The sequence below is a fragment of the Syzygium oleosum genome, unplaced genomic scaffold (genome assembly GCF_021117445.2).
Source record: "Syzygium oleosum isolate NSW1041296 unplaced genomic scaffold, Sole_v2.1 Sole_v2.25, whole genome shotgun sequence".
NCBI classification, from domain to species: Eukaryota; Viridiplantae; Streptophyta; class Magnoliopsida; order Myrtales; family Myrtaceae; genus Syzygium; species Syzygium oleosum.
The window spans coordinates 3,789,192-3,806,055 of NW_026607509.1; the positions used below are offsets into that span (position 1 = coordinate 3,789,192).

General features: G+C 41.6%; 2 protein-coding genes across 2 annotated transcripts; one reads left to right on the top strand and one right to left on the bottom strand.

Annotated features, from left to right (window-relative positions):
• Nucleotides 1-375: 375 nt before the first annotated feature.
• Nucleotides 376-1,497, bottom strand: LOC115671591 (uncharacterized). The gene is made up of 3 exons (XM_030593225.2): nucleotides 1,337-1,497; nucleotides 959-1,034; nucleotides 376-876 (listed from the first exon to the last, which is right to left on the bottom strand). Exons 1-3 carry the CDS (start codon nucleotides 1,340-1,342, stop codon nucleotides 509-511), a joined length of 450 nt encoding a protein of 149 aa, XP_030449085.1. The 5' UTR covers nucleotides 1,343-1,497; the 3' UTR covers nucleotides 376-508.
• Nucleotides 1,498-9,270: 7,773 nt separating this feature from the next.
• Nucleotides 9,271-14,533, top strand: LOC115666581 (protein REVEILLE 6). Its single transcript, XM_056302698.1, has 8 exons — nucleotides 9,271-9,591; nucleotides 10,455-10,512; nucleotides 10,811-10,934; nucleotides 11,034-11,210; nucleotides 11,337-11,441; nucleotides 12,277-12,386; nucleotides 12,915-12,974; nucleotides 14,035-14,533. The coding sequence occupies exons 1-8, from the start codon at nucleotides 9,353-9,355 to the stop codon at nucleotides 14,119-14,121; spliced, it is 960 nt and encodes a 319-aa protein (XP_056158673.1). The 5' UTR covers nucleotides 9,271-9,352; the 3' UTR covers nucleotides 14,122-14,533.
• Nucleotides 14,534-16,864: the final 2,331 nt, after the last annotated feature.

A 16,864-nucleotide genomic window follows, 5' to 3' on the forward strand; every position in this document is an offset into this window, starting at 1 on the left:
AATATAGATAAATAGTTGCTTCATAATATTCTCTCTTGTCGATTTTGATCGGTTTTCCGTTATAAATAAATCCTTTTAACAAGGACAACAGACGACAAAAAACCTCAAACAGAGGCTCAGTTAGTGTATGAACCTTCGAGGAAGCTGCCTCCCACGCATGTTGTTTGGAACATTTCCCTTAACGCTAGGTCCCTCATTAGGGTTTTTTTTTTTTTGTTTTTTGTCTAACACCTTGTTTATATTATATCAATTCATGCGCAGCTCTTTTAAATCTCAATATCTCCCGAAGCTATTTGTACGAGCTCCAAATCTGGCTTGGAGACCGCCTTCTGTGTACTCAATTCATAATAATGTAATCTTTGCTAGTCAGGCCGATCGCACCAAACCAAACAGTATATTAGCATCCATGCAAAGGGTAGGGCAGAGCGATACAGGTGAAAGCAGTACAAGTAGAATTCAAAGCACTTGCGAAGTCCACATAGCCGTGAACATATTCCTACTGAGGATATTAACCATAGTAGCCCCCGGACGGCGGCCAGGGCTGCCCCCAATTGGAAGGATAGGAGTGATACGGGGGTCCGTTCGCTGGATAAGACTGAGCAGGGTAGTAACTGTTGTCACCCAAGTACGGCGGCGCGGACGGCCTCCCATAGTAAGGACCGTGGGGATACAAGTATGGGTAGGGTGGAGAAGGCTCTTGTTGCGGGATCTCGACTGCCGCCGGGGTCCCGACTGCCGCCAGGGTCTCGGTCTTCATGAAGACGATGTCCGTCGCCGGAAAATGCTTTCTCATCTTCTTCACGAGCTTTACGGGATCCATGTCCCCAACCACCGTCAGTCGCTTGTTCTCGTCGTCCACAGTAAATGATTCTACTTCTGCACAGTCAAATGAAAAAAATACGTACTCAAAGCGTTTACTTATTGCCATTTCGAATGGACAATATTCAAGTCGAGGCACCTTCATTCTCGGAGACCATCTTGATGGCCTTCTTCTTCTTATTCTCGCTGGACCAATCCACTTGGAGGATAACTTTCTGCGCCAAAACCAAAACCATATCGACGTGACAAAGAAACCCTAAATAAAAAATTACCATAACTTTACTTCCCATATCAAAGTAACCTCTCTGACCATAAAAAAGAAATATATGAAAGTGTCATCCTCACGTTTCAAAACCTACAATTACCATCCCCGTCTTTTACAGTAAACTTCGAGGCATGTCTCTCACTCACCCACACGTAATTTCATAGCGAACGCAATTCATCGCGAACATGTTTGGACGATTAATTAAACCCGACCCAACCCAAACCCTCCATATCTCAAAGAAGGACACTTTACCGGCATGGTTTTCGCCGGAGTTTCGAAGCAGATAGAAGAGGATTTCTGCTCTCTCTTCTCTCGCTCGTCTAGCTTGCAGAAGAGCACGTGAAACTCTCAAGTTTGATGGGAATGTGTTGAAGGATATCGAGTGCGTTTATAGAGAGGCCTAAGTGACTAGGTCCAGCACTAAGTCAAGCCGTAAACAGTAATGAAAAGGAAAAAAATTGGGCGCCAGAAGAAAAGTAAAAATCCATTCGGCTTCGGCTCTCGGATCCCCCTATCGTGGGTGGGGTCGTCGTCGTCATCTTAACTATGCATCACGTCACGATGGTGATGTCATCTCCCTATCGAGGGTGCGGTCGTCGTCGTCGTTTGTGCGTTTGCTGGTGGGATAGATCAAAAATCAATCACGGGTCTATTGTTGTACAAACAATGTGCGTTTGCTGGTGGGATCGAGGGTGACAAGTGTCCATGCGATATTCGTTATGAGTTGGCAAATAATTGAATCGAACAATATATCGAGAAATAGTTTGTGTACGACGTTGGACTCCCACCATATGATGTGGTTTTTTGTGCAATTCCTGCATCGATTGGTTTAGTCCAGGCCGCCCTTAATAGAATATGTCTAATTAATGTATTGCCACTAGCGAGGAAGACATAAGATAGGGAAAATCGTTTAAAAATTCTAAACTTTTTATTATAGTGTGGCAAGTTGAGTCCTATATTTTTTAATTTGATCAATTAAGTCATAAATCTATTGTCAATGGTGTCCTTTCATACCGATTTTGGCTAGAAATCGTTAATGTGACAGTCTAGGATGATCGACGCTGACATAGACGATATTTGCAATTTTTTAAAATTTTTTGAATGTTTTGTTTTTTTCTCTATTTCCCTCCGTTGGTCGTCAGGGCCTCAGCGATGGTCAATGGAGGTCATAAGGGCTACGAAGCAAAGGAAAATAGACAAAAAAAAAGAGGAAAAAAGAAAAATTCAAAATTTGCAAAAATCATCTACATTGGTACCGGCCGTACCACATAAAATGACCGCCGTCTACATCAACGATTTCTTACCAAATTTGACTGGAAAGACTACATCAGCAAATCGTCAAAAAGCTTAAGACTAAATTGAGAAAATTGAAAAGTTTATAACTGAATTGACTGCTGTATATTAAGTTTATGACTTTTTAAACAGTTATCCCCGATCAATATTCAATGCGCGTAAAATGAAACTATTTGATATTTTTTGGTTACTCATCATAATTGTGGTTTTTTTGCTTTTAATTCACTTGAGTTGTAATTTACATCATGTTTCAACAATTTAACAATCTTGATAGTTTAACTTATCACAGTGCTGATTAAATCACGTTACAGTGAGATCAAAGAGTCGCAAGCACGGTCTAACCGATGGAAGTATATGGATAAGCGATTGCAACATCAACATGAAGTTTACTAAATTTTTTTTTTGCATGTATTAGGCTCTATCAACATGGATTTATTATTTTCAATATCAACAATTTCCCTAAGAAAAGTGTATATCGCTTTCAATTAGATAGGGAAGGACACTAATCAAACGTATCCACATATATTTGTTTTTTGTAAAAAAAAAATTAATAAAAGTTTAGAGTAGAGTAGCCTAGGGGCAGAAGTGAGTCGGTGATTGGAGAACCATGGTTATGCATGGTATTTTTTTTCTCTAAGAATCTCTCTCTAATTACTTGCTTTTTCATAATGAATTTGTTTATGATGTGATGAAATTTTATAGAGGTATAAGAGAGAAAGGGCCTAGAACGACTTTTCCTATTATATATGAATCATGCACGATGGATGTGCTTCTAGAATGTGTGGTCATTACCTACCGGGGTTTGCACACTAGGGTGAATAAATAGAAAATAGCAACTATATAATAAAGTGTATGCAAATGGGGAGTTTTTATAAATATTAATCGTATTTTAATTATCTTTTTTTATTTAATTGGGTAATTTGAGAATGTCGGTAAAAGAGAGAGAAAACCCGCTTTTCGCTTGACAAAGACAGACTTGCATGCACGCGCTTTGAGTATGTGAGATTAAGTCTTGATGTATGCGGAATAAAAAACGAGTCATTAAGGCTGCGCATGGCAACCATTTTGTGCCCGAAAATAGATTTTGCTCTGAAATGATTTTTTTTATTTCATGCCCGAAAATAATTTCTAAGCATTTGAAAGCATTTAGTAATTGCCCAAAATTTCTATTCTTATAATAAAAAAGAACATAAATGCGTTTGGTAACTACACACAATTTCATTTTATTAATAATATTTTGAATTTTATAATATTTCTTTCTTTTTTTCTTTCTTTCTCTTCCCTTCCTTGGCCATGGCTGGTCACCGGCGCCGGCGATTGGCCACAAGCCAGGGCCAGCGAGGGCGTCGCAGCCCTCGCCGGTCGCGACAACGAGGTCAGCCTCGCCTTGGCTTGGCGAGGCCTCGCCATCGCGGCCGCAAGCCGCCCTCGTCGGCCTTGGCCTATGGCCGGTCGCCGGTGGCCGATAGGTGGCAGGCGGCAGGCCGAAGAACAACAACAAACCAAAAAAAAGAAGAATCAGAAATGAAAAAATTGTTCCAGAATCAAGAAGCTACTTTTTTTTTTGTTTCTTAATTATGTTCCAAAACTGATTCTGAGAACAATTTTTTATAAAATTGTGACGGAGCACAAAAAATTTAACAAACGAATTTCTATTCTCAAATTGATGTTATCAAACGAGTCCTAAATATAAGAGCGGGTTGTAATTTTGTAGTAGCGGGTGGTTACTCGACGGAGTGATAAGAGGAAAAGAAAAAAAAAATTACAATGATCAACTTTATCTGTTAACTTTCTTATACTTGGGTATGGGTAAATCCTAAAAAGTGAGACCAAAATTCAATTTTCTAGTCAAAAGATTCCCTCCATCACTTTCTGAAGAATGGTCCAATTTGGTCGGTCGGGCCCATTGGAGAAAGCACTGATCCCCAGAGAAAATTTCCTCAACCACGTGTTCTCCTTGTGGCCCTATATTTGACATATTTGATTGGAGATGATAAAGAGACCTCTTTTTCTAAGTTACGATAATTAGCACCCTTTGCTGATGTTTTAGCTAATGTATATCCTCAAAAGAGTCATGTGTGACTCTGCTATAGGCAATTGTAGCAAAGTCGAGGGACGCGAGACCTTTGTTATGTCTTCAGAGGCGATCGCCAGTCAGGGCAAGCTAGCGTCTAGGCTTGAGAGGCCCGACCGGCAAATGGCGGGTTCCGATGACGTCATTATGTGAAGAAGGCCCGAGCAGCCCGACTTTGGTCCGGGGCAAGAAGTTTATATGTAATATTTGCGTCATGGGCAGATTGCGCAACACATTAGGCCCGACCTTTGTCGAAGTTAAAGGGTAACCGGCTAGCCTTTAATGGGTCATCCCCAAATGAGAAAATTAATTTCTAGTTGGGTTTGGAGAAGTTGGTCCAAGCCCACATAGCTTCTAGCAAAGTCGAGGGACGCGAGACACTTGCCGTGTCTTTAGAGGTGATCGACGGCCAAGCGAGCTTGTGTCCAAGCCCGAGAGGTTCGACAGGCAAATGGCGGGTTCGGATAATGTCCTTATGCGAGGAAGGCCCGACCAGCCCAACCTTGGTCCAGGGGAAGAAGTTTATATGAAATAATGTCATGGGTGGGTTGCGCAATACGTTAGGCCCGATCTTTGTCGAAAGTCCAAGGGTAACCGCGCCGGCCTTCAATGGGCCTTCCCCAAGCGAGGAAACCAACTATTAGTTGGGCCTGGAAGTTGGTCCAAGAGCCTACGGGATTTGATTTTTTACCCGAAAATAGAAAGTTCCAAAGCCTCCACATGGGGCTGCCTCGAAAGAATGGATTTGCAATGAGATCGTTCAATCTGCTTTATCAGAACAACAAATCTCGACTCGATCTCTTCGAATATCTAATCGCCAGTACACCAATCGGCCCAAATGTAGCAATGGCAGCTCTTTTTGGCTATGGATCGTGACCGAATGCTATCGAAACACACACTTCTTTTGCCCACTATTCATCCTAGCCAATTGCCATACCCAAAATATACAATGAAGGGTTAATACCACCAAAAACTCCAAACTGATATACATGTGACAATTTTACCCCGAACATGCCCCAAATTGGTACATTTATGACAATTTTACCTTGAACATACCACAAAAAATCTCAAACTGATACACATGTGACAATTTTACCCAGAATTAAAATTTTAATATTATTTTTTTATTTTTTCGAATTTTTATTAATTTTTTTGTTTTTTCTTTTCTTCATCTTCAACCTCTGGCCCAGAGGCGGAAGCCGGCGAGGTCGGCCTCGCCGGCTGCTAGCGAGGGCCGCCCTCGCCGACGTCGGGCGAGGGCGACCCTCGCCTGAGTCGAGCGAGGGCCGACCTCGCTGCGTCGGGCGAGGCCTACCCTCGCCGGCGTCGGCGAGGCCAACCCTCGCACAGGCGGGCGAGGATAGCCCTCGCTTGGCCAGAGACGAGGCGCCTCGCCGGATGCGGGAGGTCGGCCCTCGCGCGTCGGGCGAGGGTTGTCCTCGCCGGCGTCGGCGAGGGTCGCCTCGCCGCCCGAGCGGTCGGCCCTCGCCGGCGTCGGGCGAGGGCGTCCTCGCCCTCCTAAGCGAGGGCCGCCCTCGCCCGACAGCCGGCGAGGGCCGCCGGCGCCGGCGAGGGCCGCCTCGCCCGACAGCCGGCGATGGCCGACCTCGCTTGGGCGGGCGAGGACGCCCTCGCCCGACGCCGAGCGAGGACGCCTCGCCCGACGCCGGCGAGGGCCGCCCTCGCCGATCCGGTGAGGCGCCCTCGCTGAGTCGGGCGAGGGCGCCTCGCCCGGTCCGTGAGCGGCCCCGCTGAGTCGGCGAGGGCGGCCTTCACACACGCAGCCGCGAGGCGGCCTTCACCCGCGCCGGCGAGGTCAAGCCTTGCCAGCGACCGGCGGGGCCGACCTCTCCAACTTCCGCCTCTGGCCGATCGCCGATCCGGCGACCGGCCAGAGGTTGAAGATGAAGAAAAAAAAATTCGAAAAAATAAAAAATAATATTAAAAAATAATTAGTTCGGGGTAAAATTGTCACGGATGTACCAGTTTGAGGTTTTTTGTGGTCAAAAAAATAGTTTAGGGTAAATTTGTCACGGGTTTACCAGTTTGGAGTAAAATTGTCACAGGTGTACTAGTTTGGGGTTTTTTGTGGTAAAAAAAAAGTTTGGGGTAAAATTGTCACAAGTGTACCAGTTTGGGGTTTTTGGTGGTAAAAAAAAAAGTTCGAGGTAAAATTGTCACACATGTACCAGTTTAGGGGTTTTTGGTGGTATTAACCCTATAATGAATTGTCATGAGCACAATTTGGGTGATTGATTTGAGTAGTCGGAAAACGTGCTAGGTGATGACAAAAGGATATACTTGCTTGAATCCATTGTCTTGAAAGTCGGAACTGTCGCGGTTCAATCAAGTCTCAACCCAATCTCTTGGCCTTTTCTTTCGTTTCGATTTGGATGGGTTTAATTCGATTTACCACGCATCCATTTTCAATGTCCGGTCATATGAACCTCATTTTTATTAAAATTGCCCCGGGATCATGCACAACATCAGCGCGATCAACTTGGTGAATGAAGGATTGATTCGAAAAAAAAGGAGTCTATTTGTCCATGAGAGGAAATGGGTTTTCATGAGTCTTTGAGGATGCAGTGACCGTTGGATCAATATGAAAGTCATTCCGATTCGTTGATTTGGAATTTTTCTATATTTTTAAATATTACGATATAATGTATAAAATTTGCGAGGAAACGAATACGATTGATTAAGGTAAATGATATAAATGGTTTTTGAATTTTGGTCCAATAAGCATTGTGGCTCCTGAACTTTAAATTTATTTAATATGATCCATAAACTTTAGCCCAATATGTAATGTCGTCCCTATACTTAAAATTTGTTCAATATGGTTCATGAAATTTTGGTACGTGTTCAATTTAATCCCTATATTGTATGAAAATGTTCAATATTGTCCATAAATTTGAATTAATAGAATGACAACTAAATTGAATATGCATCAAAACTCCATGGACTACATTGTACAAAATAAAAGGTTAGAAATGATATTACACATTGAATTAAAATTTATAGATTATATTGAATAAATTTAAAATTTAAAGACCACATTACACGTTGGGTCGAGACCTATCTTCTCGGAACTGAAAAAATATCTGCCCCTTTTCGCTTGGAGTAGGCCCCACGGAAAATATCTCAGAGGAGATTGTGACGTTCGGGGATGGGGCCATCACGTGGCGGTTGTTGATTGGCCACCGAAACCTGAGACCGTGGGCGGGGATGACATTAGGCGGAAGGGTTGGGATGCCAGCCACGTATCGACCTCTGATTGGCCATGAGTGCAGGACTTCACTTCCCTCTGCTCCGTCCCGTTTCGGTCCCCTTTTCCGTTACCCACCGAAGTTGGCTTCGGAGGTGGAATCGCCTGCTTCCTTATCCACGCTACTCCCTCGTCATACTCCTTCTCATTGGTTCTAATTTCAGTTTTGCATGTCTCTATCGATCGACAAAACACAATACCAATGGCATGTCCCTCTTGATTAGAAAAATCATGAGAGCTTTGCTGCTTCGATGAGGTCGATATGATAAACGTAGAAGTTTCGTTTATTTCGCGAAAAATGAATTATTTTTAAAATACTTTTTCTAAAAGCGGTTGCTTATATTGCTTGAAATAATTAGCCAATAAAAAATATTTTTCATTATCGACAACAATTAGCATTTAAATATTTGCATGAATGATGAATTTTTTTTTCATTCATTCATTTTTGTAAACGATACAAATATTCGTTTTTAAGAAAATATTTTCCAAATCATTCATTTTTTTTTTAAACAAACGCACTAAATATTGATTTAAGTAGTTAAATCTATATGATTTTCTTGCTCGTCGAAAGAAGCCTCTTACTTTTGATTCCATTTTTCGCCTGTTTCTAATATGTATGTACCGTGTAATTTTAGCACTTCCTTTTTGTAACCAAGAAATATGTTAACAAGCATTTTAAGCTCTTTGGAGCCACTTTTAAGTCCGCACGACTTTGACCATAAATATTTTGCATTTGTCTCTCATTTGATTGTCGAAGGGGGTTTGCAGCTTGAATTTGCTCATAAATTTCTTCTATTCTAGTTTTTTCGTTATGTATGCATTTTGCGCGGTTCTAAATGTATATAATTCGAAAGTAGCATTCCCATAGTTAGGAAACTGGAAAATCGCAATTCGATAGCTTCGATTTGTTGTATTGAATGGTCAATGGATTTCAATCCTCCACTGAGCGAAGTATCTCATAGCAAGCGCATTAATCAGAGCGAAAATGAATTTAAGGAAATCATTGTAAATTCTAAAATAAATTATCAGATGAACCTTTTATCGAGTGAAGAATGGTGATAATCACGAACGTTGACGGGTTCTTTTAAAATCAAATCAATCACGAATGAATAGATTACAAATCGAATTAAGTGTAATTGCAACATATCAAATCAAACGTAGCGAGTATATTGCATTTTCTATTTCAATTGTCAATTCATGCTTTTTACATTTTTTTTGGCTAGAAATTAAAGTTATTTAAGTCAAAATGTGGTAAATACCCAATTTGCGTACTTTACTTCGATTTTCACTGAAAATATCAGCGAGTAGAGAGGTCTTCCCTCGTAAAAATATCCTCGTTTTTCACTGCGCTTCCATCGGAAACCGGGGGCAAAACACCCGAACAGCCGCGCTATAAGACGGAACAGAAGTACGAGGATTTTATAAAGGGAAATGTTCCCGCTTGAATCATCTCGAGAGCCGTGGCGAGGTCTGGTTGGTCCACGTGTGATGGACTACCTAACAACGGACCGCAGGGGACACCGGCACCGCACACCCTTATATAATCCCCTCGCGTTACCTCTCTGCAAACGAGCCGCGTTTCTATTTTCTGCTTCCTTTCCAAGTCTCACTGAAAAACAACCACGAATCCACTCCGATGGTGTCCAAGAACCCGAACCCGGCCGAGGGATTCTACTTGGATCCGAACGGAATGGCGCTCCCCGGCTTCGTGCCCTTCTCGGCGGCGAATAATGCGGCGGCGGCGGCGGCGGCGTCCCCCACCTCGTCGTCGGCGGAGGATCTGGCGAAGAAGGTCCGCAAACCCTACACCATCACCAAATCCAGGGAGAGCTGGACGGAGCCGGAGCACGACAAGTTCCTCGAGGCACTTCAGCTGTAAGTTTCGATTCTGAATTGCGCTCGCGCCCTTATTGATAGGGTGATAGGGTTTCGGCGCGTGAAGCGCGTGGGGTTGTTTGGGGGCGGCTAATTTGAGCTATTTGGCGGGTTGGTTCCACGGTACTTTTACAGTGGATGCTAATTGGTGGGTGGGGTCGAATGTGTGGGAACTTATTGATAAGGAAATTGACTTGTGGAGTGATTTGATGCGTTCTAATGAGTGTAATAGTTTGTGTTGTGTTGATCTGGACTTGAGGAACGGTGGTGCCTGGCTTGATTTTCTCATGTACTGTTTTTGTCGCCCAGAGAATTTTCATTTTCTGTCTATTATTAAGGATAGATTGTTGTTTCTGGTTCAGAGGAGAAATATCTGCCCTTTCCTCAGTATACAAACACGGCTGGCATATGGCAATTAGATTACATTATAGAATGCAATATGGAAATTGCTATTTTGCGGATTTTTAGCTGATTTACCTACATATCGGATGAATAAAAATGAACTTTGTTTGGTTATCATTTTGAAATGAATCTATTTGCATGGAGAGTTGTGGAGGAAGTGGGATGTGACTTGTGAGTGGCTTGAAAAATTAGCTATCTTACGTGCATGATTGTAGTCCTGCTTTACAATTCTCTGGGTTGATGACGATGTTCAACTGTCTATGGTATGTTAATGGTATACTTTTATTAAGACTTAAGACATGCATTTCCCAAGAATGCATTGCTTTATCGGCTCATTGATGCTATTTAGAGACTGCTTTGTTAAGGTTGAGACTCGTTTGATTGTCTTGAAGACCCATCTACTTTTGTGATTATCCTGGTGTAGTGGCTAAGGCCCATATTCTCTTTCAATGCTTTTCCAGCTTTGATCGTGACTGGAAAAAGATTGAAGCCTTTGTTGGGTCAAAGACAGTCATCCAGGTACCGATCAATGCATTTACTCCTTCAGTGTATGGAAATATTCATGAAATTATTGGTTTAATTTCTTAGAAGTTAAGCATTTGGTGGCATATCTAACATTATGCAATAATATTCTGAATTGTAGCCTTGCATCTCATCAGTCTTCTGTTAATTGTTGATATGACCTATATGGATCTATTCATGAGTCTAATGGAGAGCGGTGGCTTTGTGATTGCTGACCTTTTGGTTGTGTGAAGACTTTAAATCAGATTATCAATATTAGAAGTTGCTCTGATTCATGTTTACATGTTGGGTGCAGATACGCAGTCATGCTCAGAAGTACTTTCTGAAAGTGCAGAAGAGTGGCACAAATGAACACCTACCTCCCCCTCGACCGAAAAGGAAGGCTGCTCATCCATATCCTCAAAAAGCCTCAAAAAATGGTAAAAAAAAATTAAAATAGATAAATGGATCGATACTGAATTGAATGCAGAAAGTCCTTTCACTTAATTTTGTTATGACTAACGAGCCACACATGGCAGCTTCGGTTCCGACACCAGCCTCTGGGGCATTTCATGCTTCACAAGCACTGCTCGAATCTGGATATGTTCTTCGGCCTGATTCCTCTTCAGTTCTCAGAAATCCTGTTAATAATGCTCCAGTGTCTTCCTGGACGAATAATACCGTGCAGACTGTCAGTTTCTCCCGCCCAACAAAAGGTTTGTGCATCAAATATGCTTGACCAAAGCAGACTCCATTTTCCAAAGAAGTGACCTTGGCAACTTTCTGTGTTATATAGAAAGCTCTCGCACTATATTTCGATCAATAATGATGTGTGTTTTCAGGCACAAATGTGATCAATAACTCCTGTAGCAGCACTGACAGCACTCCGAGAACACGACCAATTTGTGAAACAACTGACCAAGGTCATAATGCCACTGCACTGAGAGGTACAGAATCCATCTCTTCATCCCTTCCGACCCTTCTCCAGTACGAATTGTTTCAGGTTAATTTCAGTACTTTGGGTGCTTCTGACTTACTCGTAGCGGTACTTTTGGCCAGCTGGCGACTCAGTTGATCTGTATAATGTAGCTCGCGGTTGTTGACAGTCGTCTTAATTTACTGTCATGCAAGTTCTAAATGAAACTAAATCAATTGTTTTTAAAATCAGTTGTATATGTGCATACTATGTGGATTTGCAATAGTTGTCCCTCTTCTCTTTTTAGCTCAGTCGGCTGCCCCGGCCAAATGCCTAGTCAATTACTGATTGCTATGCACTTCTTGGACATTTAGCCGTACGGTTGCATCACTGTTTACCAACTTTTGGTTCTATTTTCTTTCATTTTCTAAGATTCATTTTAACTACCCCCAATTTCACCTCTTCCAAACACAACATTAGTTTTGTTACTATTGGAAGAGAGATGTTTGCACCAAATGTAGGGTATGGATTGACCTAGTTTCATTAAGAAAGTTGAACGGTTGGTGCTAAAAGTTAAAATGTTAAAGTTGCTGCTAAGTGGCTATAGGATTGTCATGTATTAAATTGCTGTCATATGTTAATTCAGTTTTGAAGGAGAATTTGGTGCGCCATTGTGGACTCTGCATATTTTTGCTTCCTGTTTGGTGTTGACAATTCACAAGTCGATGTTTGTGCTGGTGTAATCATGTTGCGTGTACCATGGAATTTTTCTCACTAATAGTTTAGGTGAATCCTCTTTTTTTGGGAGTTTCATTCATCCGCATTTATACTAACTAGTGACATATTTTTCTTTGTATGTGGTGCAGTTTTACCTGATTTCGCTCAGGTATACAGTTTCATTGGCAGTGTCTTTGACCCGAACACCTCTGGTCATGTGCAGAAACTGAAAAAAATGGATCCTATAGACGTTGAAACAGTATGTGCCCTTCTGCTCTTCCAAATTTTTGAAACTCTTTGTTTGGTCACTTCCTCAACCAAGAGTTAAGGCTCTGTTAGTAATACGTCATGTCTGTATTTTTTAGAATTAGTGTCCTAATTAATCATTGGATGGTTTCGGAGCTTTATATGAACGATAAGATATCTATAATTTAGTGAGAAACAGCTAAACTGTCAAGGTTAAAGAGTGAATGTGTGTTTTGTTTCAATGTGTGAAGATTAGTTCAAGGCTTATGGAGTGTAGAATAAACTGGAGGGTAGTACATCAGTATGGGAATTTAAGTTTCTGGTATCAGCAGTTCTAGAATCGACAAGGAGATAATTGAATTGAGAAAACAGAAACAGCTTATTGGTTTATGGTCAGGACCTCGCCCTAACTGGTCTGCAGCGCTTTTAGTTTCTATGTGGGTTCTTTTGCCTTTAAGTTCATGGGAGAAATTTCTTTTCTCAAAACCTGCTTCATGCCTCCCATGCTTTGTAAACTTATGATGTCATTTCTTTGTTACAGGTGCTTCTGTTGATGAGAAATCTATCCATTAATCTGACAAGCCCAGATTTTGAGGATCACGTGAGTAGAACCCCTCTCTCCCTCTATCCCACATGCACATGCGGCACACACACACACAACATGCACAGACAGTTGAGTACTTTATTGGTTTCTGGTCTGGGATACTTAGGGCCTATATGGCATCTTGCCAAATAGTGATTGATTATGTTCTTTTGTTCCTAGAATCAGTTTGGGAACAGAAAATCCGTTTGTTAAATTTTTTGTGCCCGGGCATAATTTTTCGCAAAATTGTGCCCAAAATCAGTTTTGGAACAGAATCAAGAATAAAAAAAAAGTAGCTTCTTGATTCTGGAACAATTTTTTCAGAACTGATTCTTCTTGGTTTTTTTCTTTTTTTTGGTTGTTGTTGTTCTTCGGCCCGGCCACCGGCCACTGCCGCCGGCCGCCGGCGACCGGCCACAGGCCAGGGCCGGCGAGGGCGTCGCGGCCCTCCTCGGTGGCCAGCAAGGGTCCCCCTCGCCACCTGGGCGAGGGCGGCTTGCGGCCTTACCCAGCCAAGGCGAGGCCGACCTCGCTATCGCCACCCACGTCCGTCGCCTGGGTGGCGACGGCGAGGCCGGCCTCGCCTTGGCTGGGTGAGGCTCGACCTTGCGGTCGCCACCGGCGAGGGCGGCGGCGAGGGCCTCGCCCTTGCCGGCCCTGGCCTGTGGCCGGCCATGGCCAAGAAAGGAAGGGGAAAGAAAGAAAAAAAAAGAAAAAAATATTAAAAAATTCAAAATATTATTAATAAAAAGAAATTTTGTGTAGTTACCAAACGCATTTCTATTCTTTTTCTATTCTAAGAACAAAAATTTTGGGCAGTTACCAAACGCTTTCAAATGCTTACAAATTGTTTCCCGGCACAGAATTAAAAAGAATCATTTCTGTCCAGAATCAGATTCTGGGCATAGAATGGTTGCCATACACAGCCTTACTAATGAACATTCATACTATTTCATTTTTTATTTATCTGGAATTTGTGAGGTGAAATTGGTTTAATGGTACCGATGAGCTTTATTAACTGTGTGCCTTCTGTTGGCATGCGATTTTGGTTTCAACTGTGTTCATTGAATTGTTTCAGAGGAGGTTGCTTTCAACTTATGAGATAGATGCTCAGATTGGTGGTGGAGCACACTCTCGTGATGATCAAACCAGCAATGTCGTGTAATTTTCTTAGAGGGATGCATAAAGAGATCAATTGGTCCTTGCCGGTGGTGGATTGCCAGTCGCTTGAAATCCATGGTCACCAAACCAAAAGCATCGGTTCCCGGGCTATATGATTGTCGGGACAGTCTTTTGTTTTGTCATGGGGGTATAGATCAAGTTAATTCCAAAGTAGCCTGTCCTGGTCATGGTTTATTTGTAGTTGCATATGGGGTTTGCTGGGTATATATATTACCGGAAGGAAATAATGTGGGGTTGTATAGTCGCCAAGATAGGCAGTGCTTGTGCCGGAGTCCCCAATTCTTGGCCGAGTTTTTACTGATTTGAACAGGAGGCGAGCAACAGTCTGTACAGTTGTAGGTTTCTTTGTATTTAAGTTTTGCTTCCTCTAGCAATAACGTTTTTGATCGTTGTCATTGGCACTGCTCATACTCTTAACTGTGTTCTTGACATTTCTAGTGGTCCAAGTTCTTAATCCTGAATAACTCCAGCAAAGTGAAGAGGTGAAGAAAACAGCTACCTTCATGTAGCGTTGACAAATCAACCACTCATAATCGGTTTGCCCATTGTATGTGTTAATTTGATTTCTACGACAAGTAGAGCTAGAAACTAAGGGTGCGACCGGTAACCATTCTGCTCCAGAAATTAAATTCTTGCCAGAAATTAATTTCTGGAATTCTTGCTAGAAATTGATTTCTGGAGGAGAAATCTGTTTGGTAAAATATGATTAAGGGCCCGTTTGGTAACGTGCCAAATAGTGAAAATTTCTGTTTTTTTGTTCTCGAAATAATTTGGGTAAATGCGTTTAGTAAACTTTTTGTTTCTCGGCACATTTTTGCAAAAATTTGTGCCGAGAAACGTTTGGAAGAAAAACAAGAAGAAAAAAGTTTCTTCTTGTTTACGCACAATTTTGAGAATCAGTTCTTTTTCTTCTTTTTCTTTTTTTCATTTCTTATTTTGTGTGTTGTTCCCCTGGCCGAGCCGGCGCTGTCGCGGCGGCGACGGCCACGCCCGGGGCGGCGAGGGCGTCACGGCCCTCGCCGGCGCGGCGGGGAGGCGAGGGTCGCCCTCGGCGAGGGCGAGGGCCGGACCTCGCCCGGATCGAGCAAGGCCGAGCCTCGCGCGTCTGGGCGAGGCCGCCTCGCCCAGGCGATCGGGCGGGCCGAGCCTCGCCCTCTCGGGCGGCCGCCGCCCGGCGGCGAGGGCAAGGTTCGCTGACGGGCGACCCTCGCCTCCGCCGGAGGCCGGCGAGGTCCGTGACGCCCTCGCCGCCCTCGGGGTTGTGGCCGGTCGCCGGCGCCGGCGACCGGCCATGGCCAAAGAAGAAAGTAAAAAGAAAAAAAAAATTTAAACAATTCAAAATATTATTAAAATATTATTTGGGAACAGAAATTTTGGGTAGTTACCGAACGCATTTCTGTTCTTTTCTACTCTAGGAATAGAAATTTTGGATATTTATCAAACGCCTTCAAATACTCAGAAATTGTTTCCGGGCACAGAATAAAAAAAAATCATTTCTGTTCAGAAATAGCGCCCGGGCACAGAATGGTATTCATGCGCACCCTAATTCTGCTCCAGAAATTGATTTCTGGAACAGAAATTTGTTTTGATTTATTGATTTTTTTTGCACCTAAAAAAATTAAAATTTTACTCAAAATGAGTGGCCACAAGTATTATAAGCCATTCTGTAAAGTTTTGAAATTTTTGATTTTTTTAATTTTTTTTTGGGCACCTAAAAAAATTTAAATTTCACTCAGAGTGAGTGGCCCACAGGTATTCTAAGCCATTTTGTGAAGTTTTGAATTTTTTTTTTGGGCACCTCAAAAAATTTAAATTTTACTCAAAGTGGATGGCTACAGGTATTCTAAGCCATTTTGTGCAGTTTTGAAATTTTTTATTTTTTTTGGGCACCTCAAAAAATTTAAATTTCACTCAAAGTGGGTGGCCATAGGTATTTTAAGCTATTTTGTGAAGTTTTGAAAATTTTTATTTTTTTATTATTTTTATTATTTTTGGGCAGTTCAAAAATTTAAATTTCACTCAAAGTGGGTGGCTATAGGTATTTTAAGCCATTTTGTGAAGTTTTGAAAATTTTTATTTTATTATTATTTTTATTTTTTTGACCTCAAAAATTTAAATTTACTCAAAGTGGTTAGGTATTTTAAGCCATTTTGTGAAGTTTTGAAATTATTTTATTATTATTTTTATTTTTTTAGACCTCAAAAATTTAAATTTCACTCAAAGTGGGTGGCCATAGGTATTTTAAGCCATTTTGTGAAGTTTTGAAATTATTTTATTATTTTTATTATTTTTATTATTTTTGGGCACCTCAAAAAATTTAAATTTCACTCAAAGTGGGTGGCCAAAGGTATTTTAAGCCATTTTGTGAAGTTTTGAAAATTTTTATTTTTTTATTAATTTTCATTTTTTTGGGCACCTCAAAAAATTTAAATTTCACTCAAAGTGGGTGGCCATATGTATTTTAAGCCATTTTGTGAAGTTTTGAAAATTTTTATTTTATTTTATTTTATTTTTGGGCACCTCAAAAAATTTAAATTTCACTCAAAGTGGGTGGCCAAAGGTATTTTAAGCCATTTTGTGAAATTTTGAAATTTTTGATTTTTTTTTGGAACCTTAAAAAATTTAAATTTCACTCAAAATGGGTGGCCACATGTGTTTTAAGCTATTCTGTGAAGTTTTGAAATTTTTTATTTTTTGATTTTTTTAAAAAAAATTCACCAAATTTT

What these genes read in the sequence shown, in the direction of transcription:
- LOC115671591 (XM_030593225.2), bottom strand. An exon ending in GATGGTCTCCGAGAATGAAG is followed by an intron (nt 877 to 958) that starts GTGCCTCGACTT and finishes TTGACTGTGCAG; the next exon opens with AAGTAGAATCATTTACTGTG.
- LOC115666581 (XM_056302698.1), top strand. Translation starts at nt 9,353, where the DNA reads ATGGTGTCCAAGAACCCGAACCCGGCCGAGGGATTCTACTTGGATCCG. An exon ending in TCAAAAAGCCTCAAAAAATG is followed by an intron (nt 10,935 to 11,033) that starts GTAAAAAAAAAT and finishes CACACATGGCAG; the next exon opens with CTTCGGTTCCGACACCAGCC. An exon ending in TTTCTCCCGCCCAACAAAAG is followed by an intron (nt 11,211 to 11,336) that starts GTTTGTGCATCA and finishes GTGTGTTTTCAG; the next exon opens with GCACAAATGTGATCAATAAC.